Source organism: Harmonia axyridis, chromosome 2 (genome assembly GCF_914767665.1).
Source record: "Harmonia axyridis chromosome 2, icHarAxyr1.1, whole genome shotgun sequence".
In the NCBI taxonomy this organism is placed as follows: Eukaryota; Metazoa; Arthropoda; class Insecta; order Coleoptera; family Coccinellidae; genus Harmonia; species Harmonia axyridis.
Genome location: NC_059502.1, coordinates 10,395,172 through 10,414,707, shown reverse-complemented (window position 1 = coordinate 10,414,707; position 19,536 = coordinate 10,395,172). Strand labels below are relative to the sequence as shown.

The following is a 19,536-nucleotide window of genomic DNA, read 5'->3' as shown; positions in this document are numbered from 1 at the left end:
CACCACCTATTAGAAGTTAATTGAACTAGGTGTTAGTTCTAAAATTTACATAGAGATGTCGCTGGCATTATCATGCCAGCGACATCTCTATGTCGTTTTAACGTTTTAACACTAAAGATTTCTATACTATCGTATAGAAATCTTTAGTGTTAAAACGTCATCTATTTGTGAAGAGCTGTGTTAAACATTAATTCGGAACCTATTCGACAGATGTCGCTGTCCAGTTATAGCATTCTACTTTGAAAGAAACGTCACACAGGTATTCGCTAACAGATGGCAATATATATTTAATGGTCCCTTTTCTTTTCACAATCGATCAGTTTCTTGAAATTTTACTATAGGTGGCGCAACATCTAACAGGTTGTTCTCAATTTTAAATTACATAAACAATTTCGAATAAATAAAATTAGACGAATTAGATGATTAATGTCCAAAAAAAATGAAGTCGGTTGAGCATTTACAGATATTTCTAAAACTGATTTTCACTCGGAAGGTTGTTCTTGGAAATCAATTTCTGATTTTCTTTAAATTAACGAAAATTTTAAGAAGAACAAGAACTACCCAACCCAATTCATTGAACTTATGTTAACCTCAATTTTCTCATAATTCAAACAAATTTGAACAAAATGAAACATAATGAACAATTTAAAAGAGAATTCCTAGCATTATCAGAAAGATACCTAGCATATGGTTTATCTATTGATAGTTTAGAAAATGCAATACGAAAGCCAAAAAGGTTCAATAAAAATATTTTATTATATTCCATTGTTTTCCTGTTAATAGCAATTCTATATGGATACAATATACTGCATATTTTATCTTCACTGTTCATAAATATTAGAGGTATACGTTGTATAGTACCAAACAATTATTTTGTTTGGGAAGCTACACGTCAAATTTCAGACTGTTCTTTTTGCATAAATGTAAGCAAACCGTTAATATTTAATAATATAAGTAAAGGAGATTTTGCTCCTTATGCATATACTTCAAAGCCTGTTATTATAAGAAATGCATTTTTGCATTGGCCTGCGATGAAAGAATTCGATTTTGAATTTTTCAAAAAAATGTACCATGAGAATGAAGAAGCTTACAAGAGTGTTGATGAGGAATGTCAATTTCTTCACTTCAAATCAGATTTCACATCATTAAGAGATGTTTTCTCAATGGACCAAAAGAGGGTCACAAATGAACCTGGTCAGAAGTCTTGGTATGTAGGCTGGGGTAATTGCCATCCAGAAATTTTAAGCAAAATGAGAAAATATTATCCCAAACCTCATTTTCTTCCTGATGATTGTGAAATGCCTTCGAAAGAATATGTGTTCATGGGCTATGATGCAGGAGCAACAATGCACCTAGATTATATAAATCGACTAATGTGGCAAGCTCAACTAAAAGGTTCAAAAACATGGCATATTAAAGCAGCACCTGAATGTGAAAAACAGTGTAATAGTCTCTCTTTCATTGTGAAACCTGGTGATGCTATACTTTTAGACACACGAGTTTGGTACCATGAAACTACAATAACTCCGGGTCAATTCAGTCTATCTATTCAATCAGAATATGGATGAATTGCGTTGAATTACAGCTATTTCCAATGATTGTTTTCAGTTATTTTATCACTCCTACTATATTATAAATAATATTAATATATTTATTACATTGATCTATCATTAATAAATGAATTAAAAAATGAAATATTTTGTCAATATTCTCCACTTGGCTAAATTATAAATACACAAAAATAATATATAAATTGATATGACTCAGATTTTTCAATAAAATGGTTTTCCCAAAAACCAACTACCGTATTGAAACTATTAGTTAGAATGTCTAATAAAAGATTGAGTATTCTGTGATAAAATCTAAAATTTAGATAACTATTTATTCATTTATAAAATTCGCGAAATAACCACAACCCTTCGGATAATATTTTTGAGGTTAAGTTCTAATTTCTAATAAACTTTGAGGTGAAATTCAGTGAAATTAAAATGCAGCACATACACAGGACAGTTTCTAGAATTATACGAAAAAGTTTTTTAATTGAAGCACAGTACAATGGCTTATCGAAAAGAAAAATTCATAAATCTCAAGTTCTTAAATGTGGAATTGGTTTAACATCAGGTATAACATTTATGAATATTGCACCAACGAAACTGATTAGTGATGACAGTGATGCAGTTGCCAGTATATATGGCCTTCTTCGTTTTTTCAGGTCTAGATACCCTACTATCCTACAATTTTACATGAAATATCTATAATTATTACTTTATTATGCAGATCCTTATCCGTTGGTTTGTGGATATCTGTAGATTATTATTTCTCAATGCTTGGTCTTAATGAAAGCGATCCAAACTACAATATTATGATGAGTAGGATACACACTAGAGCCGCAAACCAAATTCTGAAAGCATGCTTAGAAAACGGAGGACCTTACATAAAATTAGGACAAGGTTTGGTTGCCATGAGTCATATTTTACCAAAGGAATATATATCTACCTTGAAAATCTTACAAGATAAATGTCTCATAAGAGGCAATGAGGAACTCGAGAAACTCTTTCAAGAAGATTTTGGCAAAAGTACTTGTGATTTATTTCAGAAATTTGATCATATACCTATTGCGGCTGCTAGTTTAGCCCAAGTTAGTACCTTTAAAATATTTGCATGTATAATTCATCACTCAATAATCATATTGAACGATTTTGATCATCTTATTTTCAGTAAAAGCAACAAGTGGAATCTCTTCAAAGTTTGAATTAATAGTTTCTATTCATGAAAAATTAGCTTAATCAAGGATTTCCGATGCGCAATTATTAAGAAAAGCAGGTTGATAATGAAGCATTATTGATAAAGAGCTATTTATATCAACAATATCTATACTGACGCAGAAAAATTAAAGTATTGCAAAATGATAATTTTAGGTTTATATGGCTGAAACACACAATAATGAACTAGTTGCTGTTAAAGTTCAGTACATTGATTTGAGAAAGAGATTTTTAACAGATGTAGCTACAGTGAAGTTCCTTTTAAATATAGCAGGCTGGATGCATCCCAACTTCAATTTTAGTTGGATTTTAGACGACTTGAAAGATACACTTGAACAGGAATTAGATTTCATTAATGAAGGTCAAAATTCAGAAAAATGTGCCAAAGATTTAGCTCATTTGAAATATATTCATGTGCCCAAAGTATATTGGGATCACTGCAGTAAGGTGATTTTTTATTGAAATTGTCTTCTCCTATTGCATTGACTTTTATGCTTACAGAGAGTTTTAGTGACAGAATTCATTCAAGGCATTAAAATAAGCGATATAGAAGAATTGAAAAAACATAAATTATCATTAACGGATATTAATAATAAGTTATTTGAGGCATTTGGGCATCAAATTTTTCAAACTGGATTTGTTCATGCTGATCCACATTCTGGAAATAGTGAGTATAAATGCATAATACAGCATCAGACTCATGTGGTTTGTTTTTGAATAATAAATTCCTCTTCATTAAAGAGTTGATATTCATTATTAGCTGATATGAAGAGAATTTCGAGTAATTCATAAAAGAAAATGATATAAGGCTCTTAATTCCATCATAAATAAAAAAAAAATATATTTTCAGTTCTAGTAAGAAAGAAAAAAAATTCTGCCGAATTAGTACTTTTGGACCATGGTCTCTACCAACAGGTATCAGAAGAGGATCGAAAAGCACTTGCCCATATGTGGAAAGCTATGGTTTTAAATAATCGTTCAGAAATGCAGAAATATTCTGCAATTTTGGGAGTTGAAGATTATCAAATATTTGCCGAAATATTGGCACAAGCACCTTTGAAAACCAATAATTTTCGTCTGAAACCAAAATTAACTGAAGAAGATATGAAAGTTATAACAGATTTTGCAAGGAAAAGATTTGACTCGATCATGTGTTGCTTGCAGACAATGCCATCATCTCTGTTACTTGTTTTAAGGTGAGCAGGAACACAATTTGAATGATGCAATGAGAATTTGAGATGAAGTTTTGAAGCGATTTTAAAAGAAACAAAATGTTTTTAGTTTTCTGGGGTTTTTCCTATTTGTATTATATTTTACTCCAAGAAGATTGAAAACTTACTTTTCATACAATACCTTCAAGTATGTTATTGACGTAGAGGTTTTTTACAAAAAAGTACCCAGCAACCTAATTATTGAAAATATATGCTCCAAATTAAATATCCACTCTTTAAATCAGATAATTATTGATTATACATTTTTTGTGCAGGAATTTGAATACCATAAGAGCAATTTGTCATGATCATGGTAATCCAATAGACAGGTACTCTGTACTTGCAAGAGCAGCCATGAAATCTACACATAACTCATATAATTTAATCAAACAGGTATCTCATCTACCAGTTTGGACATACTATGAATTCAAATTAATGTAAGTATCAACAAAATTTTTTCACAATGAAAACTCATCAAGACTTTGTATGTAAAGATACATAAGTGTCACTTATGTCAGAGTACCTAGTATTTGAATCATTGAGGACATATTTTTTAATTTAATCATAAAAAAGCAATAAAACTATATTTATTTCAGCACAAATAGGTTTACTATGTGGTTGAAGCAAATAGTTATGAAAATGCTAGTGCATATGGGATTAGCTCCAGATATTCAAAAACTTATGAAGGATTTTATGTGAAGTTGTGAATAGCTTCGATTTGCTGCTCCATATAAGTTAAACTCTGGGCAAAAAAAAGTGTTTTTGTTGATTTTTAAAAATCGCGAAACTTACATAAAGAAATTCATAATCCTCTTGTTAAAAAATTTACTTACCTGGTGGTTGCTGAGCAGATTTTGATTTTTTGTTGTGAAGGTTTAGGGAAAATGTAGTATTAGTTGTTTCATAATTTACTGAATAGGATTCAGTACCTAACACTAATATTCAGTTTGAATATGATTCATAAAGAAATTACAATGCACTTTTTTTTAGTTTTATATTTCACATAATAAAACTAAATATTCAGGAGGATTTTGAAATTTTTTCGAATTCAAAGACTTAAATGGGCCTAAGACTATTTATTTTCACATTCCAATGAAACACGTGATCATATGTTCAGATGTGCAGTGTTTTCTTCATTTTTAAAATATTATTTTTGTTTACATAACAAATATATTTACTATTGATCAACCAGTGTTTCACTTTTAAATTATCCTAATCATCAAATTGACAAAATTAAAAATTTCAGATTCACTCATTGGTGTACAGTCTATAATTGGAATAAAAAAATTGTCACAAATGAAACACAGCTGGTGGTTGTTTTATGTATTCAACAATTCACTAATATATGGTACAAATATAACATACCCACACTCATATCTTACATAAAAATCAGTGATCATTTTGTGTATAAATAAATTGAATATTGCATTGAAAAAAGACCTAAGCTGTCTTCGCACGAATCGCAGCACGTTTTGCCGTGACAGCCTGGAAACCTGATTTGATACTAGCTACTGAGCACCTGGAGCCACAAGTTTCACACTGTAAGAAGAATAACCTTGTATCTTTTTGTAGGATTGTATCGGGGGATCTGCAAGTGTGGCATGTGACGTATTCCTTGATATACCTAGAATCAAAAATTTATTCCTGAGTTGGCTATTTGACAAAATTTCCAAAAAATTCTCTAATAGTTATTTATAATACAAGTGCAGAAGGCATTGATATTCTTCCACGAGTTCAAAATTCAAAAACGAGCCACGAAGTGGCGAGTTTTGGAATGAACGAGTGGTAGAATGAGCCTTCTGTACGAGTATTATACATTATTTTCTCTAATTCATTGCATTTTCATTGAAATTAATGAAATATTTCCATAAATATAATTTAGTGATTTTTGCATTGAAAAATGTTGGTTGGCAGAACTGATTTCTTTAAGGCAATTTGATGAATTGACAGATAAAGCCGTAGCGGAATGTTCGGAGTGCCAACATAGAATAATAAAATATAACCATGAAAACTGTGCGTTTCTGATATATTCTCGCACGATTTTGTTCTACAAGATGTGGAAGAATGAACGGAATAACCACAGAATTAGAGAAAATTATTTCTATAATTCTGTGACAAATCTGTTCATTCTGCCATACCTTGTAGAACAAAATCGTGCGGGAATATCACAGATTTATACAGATTTCTTGGTTATATTTCATTATTTGATGTTGGTACTCCGAAGTAGAGATTAATCTACCATCTGTCAAATTTGTGATAAAGAAAACAGTTCTGCTAACCATTTTGATTTTTCCATTTTGCAATGGAAAAATCACTTAACAATATTCAAGGAAATATTACATTAATTTCAATAAAAGATCAGTTAATTAAAAAAAAATTGTATAACACTCGTAAAGGAAGGCTCCTTCTAACAATCTTTCATTTAAAACTGAGCACCTCGTGACACTTCTACTACAATTCAATGTTGTTCCGAATTCAATAGAGAAAATGTCGAAATTTGGTGGAAAACATTAAATAATATGTGTTCAAATTGACTTTCAAGTTCGCCATATAAAATTTATGTTTCATCAGGCGATAAAAGTTTGAATTTATCGAAATCATCCTCAAAAGTTTAATTTATCAGAATGTCGAAAACATTATTTATTAAGTCTTACCTTCTAAGGACATTTTCAATTTGTTTCTGTTGGAATCTTCCCTTAATAATCAACTGACTATTTCCGTCCACAGACCCGCTGGTACCTAATTCAGCCAGTAAGAAGTCTAACAGATGTTTGGGTTGACGATGAAGCATTTTACAAATTTCTGTGAAATTGGCAAATGAAGTTTTCTTGGTGCCTATACGCACAACCTGAGGTGGCCTCATGACGAATTTCTGTTTTTTACCCGCTGCCATATCGGGATTTTTGTCTCTCATTATTTCAAAGGCACGATTAAGTAATTCATCATAAGTATAGTCTCGGTCCGAGCCACTCCATTGATTTGAATTATCCTCAACTAGAATAAAAACACAGATAATTATTATTTATGAATATTGTTATTTCAGGAATGTTTTTGCTTTGAAAAACTAAATTGACAGAAGAATTTCAATTCAAATTAAAAAAAAATATCTCTCACTGAGATAACCTCAAATTTTGTCAAATTAATAACATAAAGTTTCATAAATGTATATTTTCAGCTGGCCTGATGATGGTTAATATACCGAAATCGATTGCCAAAGATTAAATAATTCATTTCAACAGTGTGTTTTTATCGTTCCTGAAATTATGACTAAACATACTATGGAAACATTTATCAACAAAGTTGAAAGTAAAAAAAAATAATTTAAAGTGACAAAGGTATATTCACACAAAAATTGAATGAATAATATGGAATTATCAATAAAAACGGGGTTCAGTATCATTCTCTCATAGAAATTGAATTTTTTGAATAGACATTAATTAAGTTATATTCAACTGTAACATGTCACTGTGTTAAAAACAAATAATCAATATTATCGTTTGATTGAATGTGGTTGTACATCGATATGGACAAAAATTACATCACAAACTTTTACCTTTTTCCGGAACTTCTCTCACATCATTGCAGCATGTAGAAGGCAATTTAACTTATATTAAAAGGTTTTTTACAAAAGCAATCAGTAAATATTGGTGACAATTGACCAAATATAATAAGTACATTTTTGCGGAATGCGCACTCAACAGCTTGAATGCTGTTGATTTTAGGGATGCGCCGAAGCATCGATTCGGCTTCGGTATCCGGCCGCTTCGGCCTACTTTTCAATTATTCGGCTTCGGCCGAAGCAGTTGTTCGATTCGGCCGAAGCGACGAGATACAATTACGTGTTGAGACTCGCTCATATCGAATGCATCAGACCAGACGCCCTTTGATTATGCTTTCATTTCGCGTTTGAAGTTCGAAGGGAGCGGTAGTTGTACAAACTTACAAGTAAAATGTCTAAAAAGAATAGTGATATTTGGAAATATTATTCGCTTTGTGATGACAATAAATATGCGCGATGCATTAACTGTAATTCTGAAATATCTAGGGGTGGTGTTGGTAAAAGTTGTTAGTTGTTTGTTTGCTAGAGAATATATATTCAGTACCAATGGTCTTATTATTCACTGTATTTCTAGTTAGTATCAATAAAATCGATTCGGTGGCCGCTTCGGCCGAAGCTTCGGCTGCTTAGTGAGAGATTCGGTATCCGGCCGAATCACAAAAAAGCCGCTTCGGTGCATCCCTAGTTGATTTGTAAATCAATGACATTTTCTCATCAGAAACTGATAGTAGAATAACATCCTAGAGACTCTATCAATCAAAAAGATATTTGTGTTGATGAAATACTAATGTTCAGCTATTATTTTTTTGTTTAGAATTAAACATATTTCAAATATTAATATCAAAGTTGTTCTGAATGTTGTGTCAGATAAAATTGAGTACAAGTCATATGAGAAAGAAACGGAATAATAATTCTTCAAGAACAAAAAAAAAAAACTTTTCCAACTGTGAATATTCGAATGAATATATGCTGATAGGATCTCAGACAAATAGAAACCCATTTTTGAACCGATTTATACTTACTATTTTCTTTATCATCTTTTTCATCTGTCTCGGCCATAATATCTTCCAAATCCTTCTTTTTCTTCTTCTTCTTCATTTTACTAAAATCTATCATATCCATATCAAAGTTATCATCAACTCCATCTTCATTGTTGGCAGTCTCATTAGAAGTGTCATTGTTGACATCGTTTAGCGCAGCATCTAGTTCTTCTGTACTGAAAGGTTTCTTCTTCTTTTTCTTTTTTTTCGTAAAATCTAGATCCAAATCCATATCTTCAGCATCTTCATCTTTTTGTTGTTTAGGTTCATCTTCCTTCGCCTCCAGGTCTCCGTTTCCAACTTCTTGAGTATCATTGCCTTCTGCCAAAGCTGCCTCGATATCAAAGGTGGTCTTCTTCTTCTTCTTTTTTTTTTTCAAAGTCGGATCAAATATCTGTAAATGGAAGTTAAGATTTAACACCAAATATTGTATTCAATAATAAAAAAATATGAAAGGAACTTCATGGAAAGTGAATTGGACAATCCTAGGACACCTTACAAAGGGGTTAATATTCCAATGAATTTCAATAACCGACTTCTTTTTGTTCAATAATTTTTATTGTTAGAATATTGAAAGTATACTTGTTATACTAGTGGAAAATATCCCACACCCATAAATTTGATCAAAATATTGAATCAATGTCACAATAACTGGTAATTTCGAGAAATCAATTTGGATTCAAATATTCGTGTCAATTCTTATCTATATATTTCAATATTGATAACTCAGTAGCCTTTTTCAAAATATTTTCAATAGTAAGTAGTTAATTAGAAGTATAATACAGGAAATAAAAGGCTCCCTTTTGTTGAGTGGAATTGGGATACTGACGATTAGATGAAAGAATCTTCTCTTTTAGACTAGACACATAATGGAAAATACAATATTTCTTCTATAAATGATGCGAGTACCAGAATTTGATAGAAATTGAATTTAATAATATCAATATGATATGTACAGGTTATGTTAATGTACATTTATGAAATATCCTCGATCTTGGTCTTTTAACAAATCACAGACAATAAAATATTGCACACGTTATTGGAGACCACAGCCCCCACATGTTAACTTCAACAAATATATTATTACGAAACTTACCGCCTCATCTTCTGCCATTTGGATTTTTTTCAAACGATAAGCAGTTAAGATTAGGAAATAGGTGAATTTCTCAAGAGGTTTTTGCGAAAATAATTAGAAAGTGCAATTTTCTGATATTGCATCAGCCAAAAATTCTACTTAGAATGACGTATGACGTATCGACATTATACAAAGCATAGATACCATTAACTACAGATTGTAGACGTTCTCTATGTCACTGGAAAGAGAAAAAATCAATAATTTGGAATAAAATCATGGACAATAAATATGATCTGTTATGAAAAATGTTCGATATTAAAATAAATTGTTAATTGATGTGACTTCATTGAGTAAATTCAAGTGTTTTATATTTCAAGATAACAACACTAGATGCCACTACGGGAGCTGAAATATTTGCTAATTTCATCACAGAGGACACCGCCAGTTATGAAATTATACGTAAATTTGATTGTAAGCACCTCAAAGTAATAAACATTTATGATTTATGTTTACTTCTCAATACTCAAAGGTCACGAGTGCCGAGAATCGAGAGAAATATCAAATATTATCCCTCGATATCAAGTAGGTATAAATCTGAAAAATATCCCGTTTTGTCTGAAAGTTTTACAGGTATAAGTCGACACACCAGGTTTTCTTTGCATCTTAGGTTGGACACACACCAGTGCTGCCAACCCACTGAGCTCAAATAAAGGTAGATAGAGGTTCGAATTTTAGGTAGATGTTGCCAAATTTAGGTAGATTATTTTTTTCCTTTTTTTTAGGAGTTTTGAAAGAACTGAGTCCTTAGAATTATACTTTATTAATGATAAATATTGATGAATTAATAAAAAAATATAAGAATTCACATAATAAAAAAAAATTGAAAAACAAAGAAATATATTTATGTAATAATTTAAAATTAAAATTTAAATATATATAAAATAATGATAATTTTTCCAATCACTCTTATAGGTCTGGTAATACTTTCTTTTCTTCGGTAATGGACCACGACTTGTTCCTTTACCTCCACTATTCTTGGCACTCATATTTTCGATAAATTCAGCAAAAAACTCACCTATACGAAACGACACCTTTTCTGTTTCGTCAAAAACGCAATATCCCGATTCAGCAATTCTACTAAAACAGCCTGCTTTGAAGAAAGTTGTTCTCTTTAATACTTGAACAGGAAAGAATAAATAGTCTTTCAAATATTTCATTTCAACAGATGTGGATAATTTGCAAGAAAACTTGTTGTCCAAAAACTTTTATTATTTTAACACCCAAAAGGGTCTTTTATTGCTTCCCGACGGCAGCCTTCGATGTATTCAGAGGGTCTCATCTGATTCCTTTCGACGATCTTATTTTATTCTGTTTTTTTTTTAAGCATAAGGATCGATTCAATTAATCTGCGAGCAATACGAACCTATCTATTTTTCCTACGTACATGCAACCCTATTTACTATGGCTATTTTTCTATCAAGCAAGTGCGTATTGAGGCGCAGCCATCGTTATTTATTAGTTTATTACCCATTTCGGTCCTTTCTTTGCATCTGTATGTTTCTGAAACTCCGCCGCTGATCTCCTGAGATCTTCGTATCCAATGGCGTGCGTAAAAATTAAGATGTGACAGCGTTAATAAGGAATAGATTTTTTTCATAGTCACGTTACTGGTAAAACGGTTTGTCGTTGATCTAAAACCGTGAAGTTCGCGCGGAGCTGAATTAAGGTAGATCGAGCTCAAAAAAGGTAGATAGGTAGATTAGTTCGAATTTAGGTAGATCTACCTAAATTTAGGTAGGGTTGGCAGCACTGACACACACACACACGCTATTGAGAAAAGCTTTAAATAGGAAGGGGTTTGCTGAAATTGTCACCAAAGTGATGAAAATGAAGAAGAATTAGAAGAAGCAGAAGAAGAAGAATTAAAAGAAGCAGAAGAAGAAGGAGAAGAAGGCAAGTTGGTCGAAGGTTGATGGTAACCTCCTAGACTTATTGTGTGATTTCTAATATAAAAAATTGAACTTTAAACATGTATGCAAATATTTCGGCAGAAAAAGCTTTTTTCAATTTTTTTTTTCTTTTTCGATTCTGTAAATATGTAGTAACATAAGTCTGTTTGGACCAAAAATGTAAAGGGTATTCAAAAGAAGATCATGATCTTGGACAGCCCAAATTCATTAAAACTCAAGATTTTCGAATTAGAACCTATATTTTTTATTATTTCAGTCGATTCTACGTACAAAAATAGAGGGGGTTATTTGAGCAAAACCTATACCTAAAATGAATACTGTAAGAATTATCGAGGAAGAACCTTTAATGAGGAAAAACCGCAATTTCTCACTGTGTGGAGTAGTCTGTGACTTCTGGAAAACACAGAAAGAAACTAAAATTTGATTGGATAACTAAATTTTATATTTCATGAATTATAATTGATTTTTCGTTAGGATTGTTGAGAAATCCATAAACCAATATAATTTTCAATTACGAATAATTCATTACAATTCTTGAAATGTCAAATTTAGTTATGGAAACATCGAATTTTAGTTTCTTTCTGTCTTTTCCGGAAATCACAGAGTACTCCACACGGTTATAAATTGCAGTACATATTTCCTCATTTAAAGTTCTTCCTCGATAACTCTTGAGTTCTAATTTGAAAATCTTGAGTTTCTGGCCAAGTTCATGATCTTCTTATGAACACCCTTTACATTTTTGGTCCAAACCGCAAACAGACTTATGATATTACATATTTGCAGAATCGAAAAAGAAAAAAAAATTCGAAAAAAGCTTTTTCTGTCGAAATATTAAAAAAAAATGTTAGTCCTCATCACCACCATTATCTATTTTTTCAAGAATCCCATTAACTTATGAACTGTTGAGGTTTCACCCAATGTATGGCATATTGCCGAAATTGTCTTCGAAAAAGCTATCTAATGATGCAATAGTATACTGGGTGTGCCATTTGAAATAAGGAAGTAGCAGTTTGTTTCCGGTGTAACCGGAAGTTGTAGAGATCTGAAAATATTTTTGGGAGAAAGAGCATTGTCTCAAACCCCAACATGCAAATTTTCAGCTCAAAATTATGATTAGTTTTCCATAAACGTCTAATAGGCCATCCCGGTGAATCACCCTGTAGAATTTGTTCAAACCCATGGAAACAAGAAAAAGAATCTTCCAGTTCTTGCGTTTTTCCATTTTGTGAACTGGAATCGAAATATTTTCAAAGTAAGGAGCCAGTGGCGTACTCAGACATAAGCCTAGTTGATTATTCGTTTCCGATGTCCTTTGAATTTACAGACACTTCTTGAGATTGATTTTCAATTCGAGTAGTTCGGAGCTTTCACTTCAGAATCTTAATAGAGATTTATTGCAACGCACAAATAAGCGATCTTTTACTAAGGGATCCTGTAATAAAGGATCCTCTAACGTGGACGGTACGCCACTGTAAGGAGCCAATATTTGGAAAATTAATAGAAAAAATAACCTGCATTGATTCTAAAAATGGTATTAATTAAACACTTTGAGTGAAAAAAGAACTTGAAACCTAAATGGTGGAGAATTTCCCATTATAAGGTAAATATTTTCCCGGAAACATAATTCGAAGACGTTTTTCCAGTCTCGTGGGTCGCATTTTTCCGTAGGTATATGTCTCAGCCGACACGAAACACATCTATTGGGGTGAGTGATAGATCCCTTATAGATTCGTCACGGCACGAGTTTTTCCGCTTTTCAATCATCCTTGAACACTCCATGAAAAACAATATTTCGATTTCGTTCTCGCGGAACATACAACTTACAATGATGGATTCCTTGTGTGATCCCACACAAATGGCACTTCTGACGTGGGAAGGAGGATGTGAAAATAACGACTTCCCCGCCGACAAGTGAAACTTGCGTGCATGATCGATGGAGACGCCCGGTACATATCCTCGTTTTGGCCGAACACAGCAGGATATTTCCAGTTGGTCCTGCAGTTGATATTGAACAATTATGAGGGAAGGAAAGTCCTTTGTAATTGTTTGTTTCGAGTTTGAATCATTTGTTCAACTAGAAATGAGCGTTACCGTGATTTCTAAATCACGTTGTGAAACGTGATCGTTACTTTATGATATCAGTGAAATTAAAGCGTGACGTGATCACTGCTTAGGTATTGGAATGGTTCCGTGCTGTGTTTGATATCAATATTTGTATGAATTACCAATATATTAGCTCGTCTATCGCTGCAGCTCGAATTTTCTGTTAATTCCTAGCAAGGGTAAATAAGCTAGCCAAATAGCCTATTCTTAAGAGCTATAACAGATTTGTGAAATCCTTATATGAATAATTTTGGACATCGAATAAAAAATAATACACATAAATTCAAATGTAAATATATATTGAAAAAATGAATAAGTAATAAAATTCGAAATTTATTTCCACCACCAATTAGGGAGTATTTAAGTAGTTATAATTTCTTTGTAGCAAGTAATATAATAATGTTCCAATTGTGATCACGTCATTCGTTTTGCGGAACTGTGACTACCTGTGAAATTCTGATATCAGTGGTAAAATCACAGTTCGTGAAATATCGCTTATCTCTACGAAGTTATGTTACATCGTTATTTTTGTAGGGATTAGGAATTCATCAAGCCAAGTATCTTGACATTTTAACTACTACTACTTGACTTGGAAATCAAGCTCGTGAAAAATTACATACTTGAACTTGACTTTCTTGATTTTAGATATTTCTTGCTTGACATGCTATCAAGCTACTTGATATTACTTGAGCTTGATATGCATGCGTCGCACGGTATATATTTCTGCAATCTCGTGCGCGCTTGACTAAATAAGGAGATTCCTCGAGCGCCGAGCCACTGAAGCATTCGCCAGTGTGACTTCATTAGTAGTTTTCTCACATTTCTATGATCTATTGGTAGATTTTGGTAGTTTCAGAAATCTAAAAGCTGGAGCCACATTGAAAATATAGGTTTGAGAAACCATTGAAATTAATCAATGTTTTTATTCAATATATAAGGTGTGTGAATAAGTCTTTCCCGTTTTTTTTCAAATTTTGAGCCTTTATTGTGAAAAAATGGTTACAAATGAATTATTGAAAGTATTGGCCATAGGTAGCTACAACTTTTCCCCATCTTTCTGGCAACATACGAATCCCGTTGCGAAAAAATTCGACCGGTTTGGCCTCTATCCAGTCATCCACCCATTTTTTGGCTTCCTCGTAGGAATGGAAGTGCTGGTCAGCCAGGCCATGCGTCATCGATCTGAAGAGATGGTAATCAGACGGAGCAATGTCTGGACTATACGGCGGGTGGGGTAGGACTTCCCATTTGAGCGTTTCTAAGTATGTTTTCACCGGCTGTGCAACATGTGGGCGAGCATTGTCATGTTGCAAAATAACGTTGTCGTGCCTGTCGGAGTATTGTGGCCGTTTTTCTCGCAGTGCGCGGCTCAAACGCATCAATTGTCGTCGATAGACCTCGCCTGTGATCCTTTCATTCGGTTTCAGAAGCTCATAGTAAACCACACCTAGCTGGTCCCACCATATACAGAGCATGAGCTTGGCGCCATGAATATTTGGCTTGGCCGTCGATGATGATGCATGGCCGGGTAGTCCCCATGATTTTCTTCGCTTCTGATTATCGTAACGGATCCACTTTTCATCGCCAGTCACGATACGATGCAGAAAACCCTTTCTTTTATGTCGCTGAAGCAGCTGTTCGCAAGTGAAAAAACGCCGTTCGACGTCTCTCAGCTTCAGTTCGTACGGCACCCAATTTTCTTGCTTTTGGATCATTCCCATGGCTTTCAAACGCTTGGAAATGGTTGTTCGGTCAACTCCCAATGCTTCAGCAAGTTCTTCTTGCGTTTGACAAGAATCTTCATCAAGCAAAGTCGCCAATTCTTGATCTTCAAAGATTTGCGGCCGCCCGGAACGCTCCTTGTCTTCCACGTCGAAATCGCCACTTTTGAAGCGTCGAAACCATCCGCGAACACTTGAATCATCGACACAACCTTCTCCATAAGCTTCCTGAAGCAACCGATGCGCCTCGGCAGCAGATTTCTTCAAATTGAACCAATAAAGTGAAACTTCCCGCGAATGACGTCGACTCGGCTCAAATTTCGACATTTTCACGATTTCAAAAATTTATGATGCGAAAAAATTTCAACTAATGTGTTAGTGTGGAATTGTTGACAGATGAATAAGCTTTGATTATGACATATGTAACCATTAAATACTCGCACAGTATTGGTGGCGCCATCTCTTACAAAAAACGGGAAAGACTTATTCACACACCTTATATAAAATACTAGGCAAAAGAAAATATCAGACAAAAAAAATATATAGAATTTATTAAAAAAATATTACACAGTTATATGTATTTATATAAAGAACTAAAAAGAATGGAAAAAACAAAACGAATTTCGCCGAAGCGGCAAATATTGGAGGGCGGCATTTCCTACTTTTTCCGAGAAATCCGAATTCCTAGAAGTACCTATGTATTGAATAAATTTATTTAATTCCACAGATGATTTTTTATCTCTTCTATCTTAAAAAAAAACAAAATGTTCAAGCGTTTTATAAAATCGAAACTCAGCAGAAGAGCTTGAAGCCGCAGGGCTTGCTATAGAAGGGCGGAAATATTAAGGGTGGCATTTTCTACTTTTATTAATATTCAAGGATTTTTTATCAAAGCCAGCACCTTCAGCTCCTGTTGAAAGAGCTGCTCTTACAGTTACAAAAAACCGCAATAGGTTAGGCGACAAATCTATAAGATCCCTCATGTGTCTTAGATCCTGGATGATAAATTATGGAATCAAACAAAGCCTGGAGGTTTCTCAATACTAAAGAAACTTAATTTAATTATTATTTTTCATTTTATGATTTATAGTGATTTAATTTATGTTTCTATTTCAAAAAAGTTGATAATTTAGGTTCTTTTATACAATAAGTTTGCTGAATAAAAATGTTTTTTGCAAGGATTATTCTCATTTCATCGTTTTTTTATTAATATGACACTACACAATGAAACTGCTAAAAATCATTGCATTGAAATGATTCAAGTACTTGATAAATGAATACTTGACATAAGATTGAAAAATTACTACTTGACTAGAGCAAGCCAAACCGTGAATCCTTACTTTCAACTGATAAAGTTATGTTACATCGTTATTTTTGCTACGATGCAGTGGTCGTTCGATATTTTGTGGATACTGAAAAATTCCAGAAAAGCTTTGATGCCAGATTAGCCTTTTTTGTGCACGCGTTCAGCAATATTTCAATAAATTTCTCTCTTTCAGATGGATTACCACCACGTGGCTTTCCACGTATCTGTCAAACATTGGGTACCCACTCATTTCCCCTGTGGCGCCCCTGAGATGACCAAAAGTAGTACATTCACTTTTACGAAGCAAATAAGTAGAGGGCAGCGCTGTACAATGACTTTTACGAAATTATTATTTTACCTCTTTTGTGATGTTTTTTGATAGTTTTTTTTCACGGATATTTCAAAAATGTAGGTGCTTTGTACAAAATACCTACATAGCATCTATTTTTTTGCGAAAAACGAAAAGTTACCAAAATTTTTTTTCATTGAAGGGAAATGTTATTTTGGAAACAGTTGCTATAGCGGATTTCTTATATTTGAGGTAGAGTTAGAGATGAGTTGAGAACCACAGATGAACACTGCGTATCATTTTCGTAAATTAAAATAAACTTCGGAAAAAATATTCAGCTTAGCTTGGGATTAGTCTTACCGCACTTCATTGCTTGTGTGATTCTACGAAAAGTATAACTTTACGCACTAGTAAATAACTATTGCAATTAAATACGGATCATTGAAGGTATCCCTAATCCCTATAAGACCAACAAAAACTTATATCATGCATCTGGCGCACATTGAAAAGAGGGAAACCAAATGATATATTACCGAGTTCCACAACAAACACTTGTTTTGGATATACGCCCCTTCTTATTGGGAATGAAGGGATTTGTTTCCCCTCTTTAAATGGTTGACTAACATCGATAGCAAAGCTATGCGAAAAAACATTCCAAATTTTACGCAAAGGTCATTTGGCATTTTTTTATTATTAGAAGAAAATTGTTCGTTATAGTTGTGAATTACCTTACATTTGAACCCGGGATATTTATTTTTTGAAATCCAAACAAAATTTATGCATTTAGTTCTTAATTTCTCAGAAAGAAGACCTAGACTAGAATCTATTAAATATTTTATAGTTGAAGGTATAAAATATTTCATAGGTTCTCTAGATTTTGGTAAAAGTGGTTTAATTTTGGTTAGCCTGCTATCTGGACAGCTGTCACTCATGACGCTCATATTTTGACATTCGACAAGTAAAAATTATTCTATTATTAAAAATTGAACGATACACGCTTCAACAACGCATTGAAATTTTTGTTGCCGAAAACCGTCTATAATTCAATTCTAATGTTTCCGCTCTATTTGTGTGTTGAATCTTAGATTGGTCTTTATATGCATATGTAATTATTTGTATTCATCATTACCTTGCTATTCTTATATTACCGTTGAGATAACTAGATTTACCAATGGTTGTTTGCTTGGTTAAGGGGATTGAATTTAACGTACAGCTTTAGGGCTCATTCTGTATATTTGTTGGAAGATTTCATATTGTCCATTCATATCAACCTTTCTTGCATTTTTAATGAAATCTTTTTTGGTACATTGATGTATATTATGGTCGAGAGGGAATACCACCACGTAACATTCTCGTGATCTGTCAATATTTACCTAGAGAAGGAGGGAGAAAATAATGTTCGGTGTTGCCAGAATGATTGAATGATCAGTAGAAGTTGGGAATATTAAAATAGTTTCAACTTTCATTGAAAAGTTGTACTTCTTTTTAATAGGCGAGTATTTTTGTACATTTTTATAAAATTAGAGTTTTGTCTCTTTTGTAATGGAATGAATGTGTAAATGCTTGGTTTAGCTCGAAGTGTTAAATTTTTTCGCTGCTATATCATGGTCTTAGTATTCGAGACAGTTCATCTCTTGACACCATTTTTTTTTTATTTCATTATCCTGAATAAACTATGCTTACTAAAACTGTTTTTTGCTCAGGATTATTTCTTAAAATGATCTGTTCAGTTAAAAATGAATTTGTTCCATACTTTACGGACACAGTGTATGATAGTAGAACGTTGCCAGATACAACAAAAATTCCTTATTTCCAACGAAATAACAATATTCCACAAGGGAACACAATAAATTTTGGCGGGTGACGTTAAACTTGGTACAAGCTATATAATTGGGAAATTAGCCCACGTTTCAAGAGGGGGAAGAGGAAGGTGGTCGTGAACGAAACGAGAGGGCCGTTCAACACAAGCGACAAACTCCGGGTCCATTTTATTTTGTTTAGCGATGAAGCGCACTTCTGGTTGAATGGCTACGTCAACAAACAAAACTGCCAACTTTGGAGTGAAGCTAATCCTCAAGTGTATGTCCAAACACCGTTACATCCAGAAAAACTGACTGACTGCTTTATGGGCTGGTGGAATCATTGGTCCGTATCGGTATAGAGCCATGATTACTAACATTTTCATTCCTGAATTGAACAACCATGATATCCAGGAGCTGTGGTACCAACAAGACGGTGCAACATGTCACACAGCTCGTGCCACAATCGATTTATTGAAAGACACGTTTGGTGACCGCCTAATTTCACGTTTTGGACCTGTGAAATGGCCTCCAAGATCTTGTGATTTAACATCGCTAGACTACTTTCTGTGGGGCTATGTAAAGTCATTGGTCTATGCGGATAAGCCACAAACCCTTGACCATTTGGAAGACAACATTCGCCGTGTTATTGCCGATATACGGCCACAAATGTTGGAAAAAGTCATCGAAAATTGGACGTC

General features: G+C 33.2%; 3 protein-coding genes across 3 annotated transcripts; 2 read left to right on the top strand and 1 right to left on the bottom strand.

Annotated features, from left to right (window-relative positions):
- The first annotated feature begins 591 nt into the window (after positions 1 to 591).
- LOC123672336 lies at positions 592 to 1,695 on the top strand. Its single transcript, XM_045606414.1, has one exon. It carries the CDS (start codon positions 627 to 629, stop codon positions 1,566 to 1,568), a length of 942 nt encoding a protein of 313 aa, XP_045462370.1. The 5' UTR covers positions 592 to 626; the 3' UTR covers positions 1,569 to 1,695.
- Positions 1,696 to 1,794: 99 nt separating this feature from the next.
- On the top strand, positions 1,795 to 5,161 carry LOC123672334 (uncharacterized aarF domain-containing protein kinase 5). The gene is made up of 7 exons (XM_045606412.1): positions 1,795 to 2,212; positions 2,278 to 2,638; positions 2,919 to 3,209; positions 3,264 to 3,429; positions 3,613 to 3,958; positions 4,249 to 4,410; positions 4,570 to 5,161. Exons 1-7 carry the CDS (start codon positions 1,989 to 1,991, stop codon positions 4,670 to 4,672), a joined length of 1,653 nt encoding a protein of 550 aa, XP_045462368.1. The 5' UTR covers positions 1,795 to 1,988; the 3' UTR covers positions 4,673 to 5,161.
- A 120-nt stretch (positions 5,162 to 5,281) lies between these two features.
- LOC123672335 (eukaryotic translation initiation factor 2 subunit 2) lies at positions 5,282 to 9,827 on the bottom strand. Its single transcript, XM_045606413.1, has 4 exons — positions 9,669 to 9,827; positions 8,555 to 8,966; positions 6,628 to 6,967; positions 5,282 to 5,597 (listed from the first exon to the last, which is right to left on the bottom strand). The coding sequence occupies exons 1-4, from the start codon at positions 9,684 to 9,686 to the stop codon at positions 5,414 to 5,416; spliced, it is 954 nt and encodes a 317-aa protein (XP_045462369.1). The 5' UTR covers positions 9,687 to 9,827; the 3' UTR covers positions 5,282 to 5,413.
- Positions 9,828 to 19,536: the final 9,709 nt, after the last annotated feature.

Excerpts from the sequence above, each read along its gene's own strand:
- LOC123672336 (XM_045606414.1), top strand. The coding sequence starts at position 627 with ATGAAACATAATGAACAATTTAAAAGAGAATTCCTAGCATTATCAGAA.
- LOC123672334 (XM_045606412.1), top strand. The coding sequence starts at position 1,989 with ATGCAGCACATACACAGGACAGTTTCTAGAATTATACGAAAAAGTTTT. Across the intron at positions 2,639-2,918 it reads CGGCTGCTAGTTTAGCCCAA|GTTTATATGGCTGAAACACA; the intron begins GTTAGTACCTTT and ends TGATAATTTTAG. Across the intron at positions 3,959-4,248 it reads TCTCTGTTACTTGTTTTAAG|GAATTTGAATACCATAAGAG; the intron begins GTGAGCAGGAAC and ends TTTTTTGTGCAG.
- LOC123672335 (XM_045606413.1), bottom strand. Across the intron at positions 6,968-8,554 it reads AAAAGATGATAAAGAAAATA|TTGAGGATAATTCAAATCAA; the intron begins GTAAGTATAAAT and ends TTTTTATTCTAG. Across the intron at positions 5,598-6,627 it reads ATTGAAAATGTCCTTAGAAG|GTATATCAAGGAATACGTCA; the intron begins GTAAGACTTAAT and ends TTTTGATTCTAG.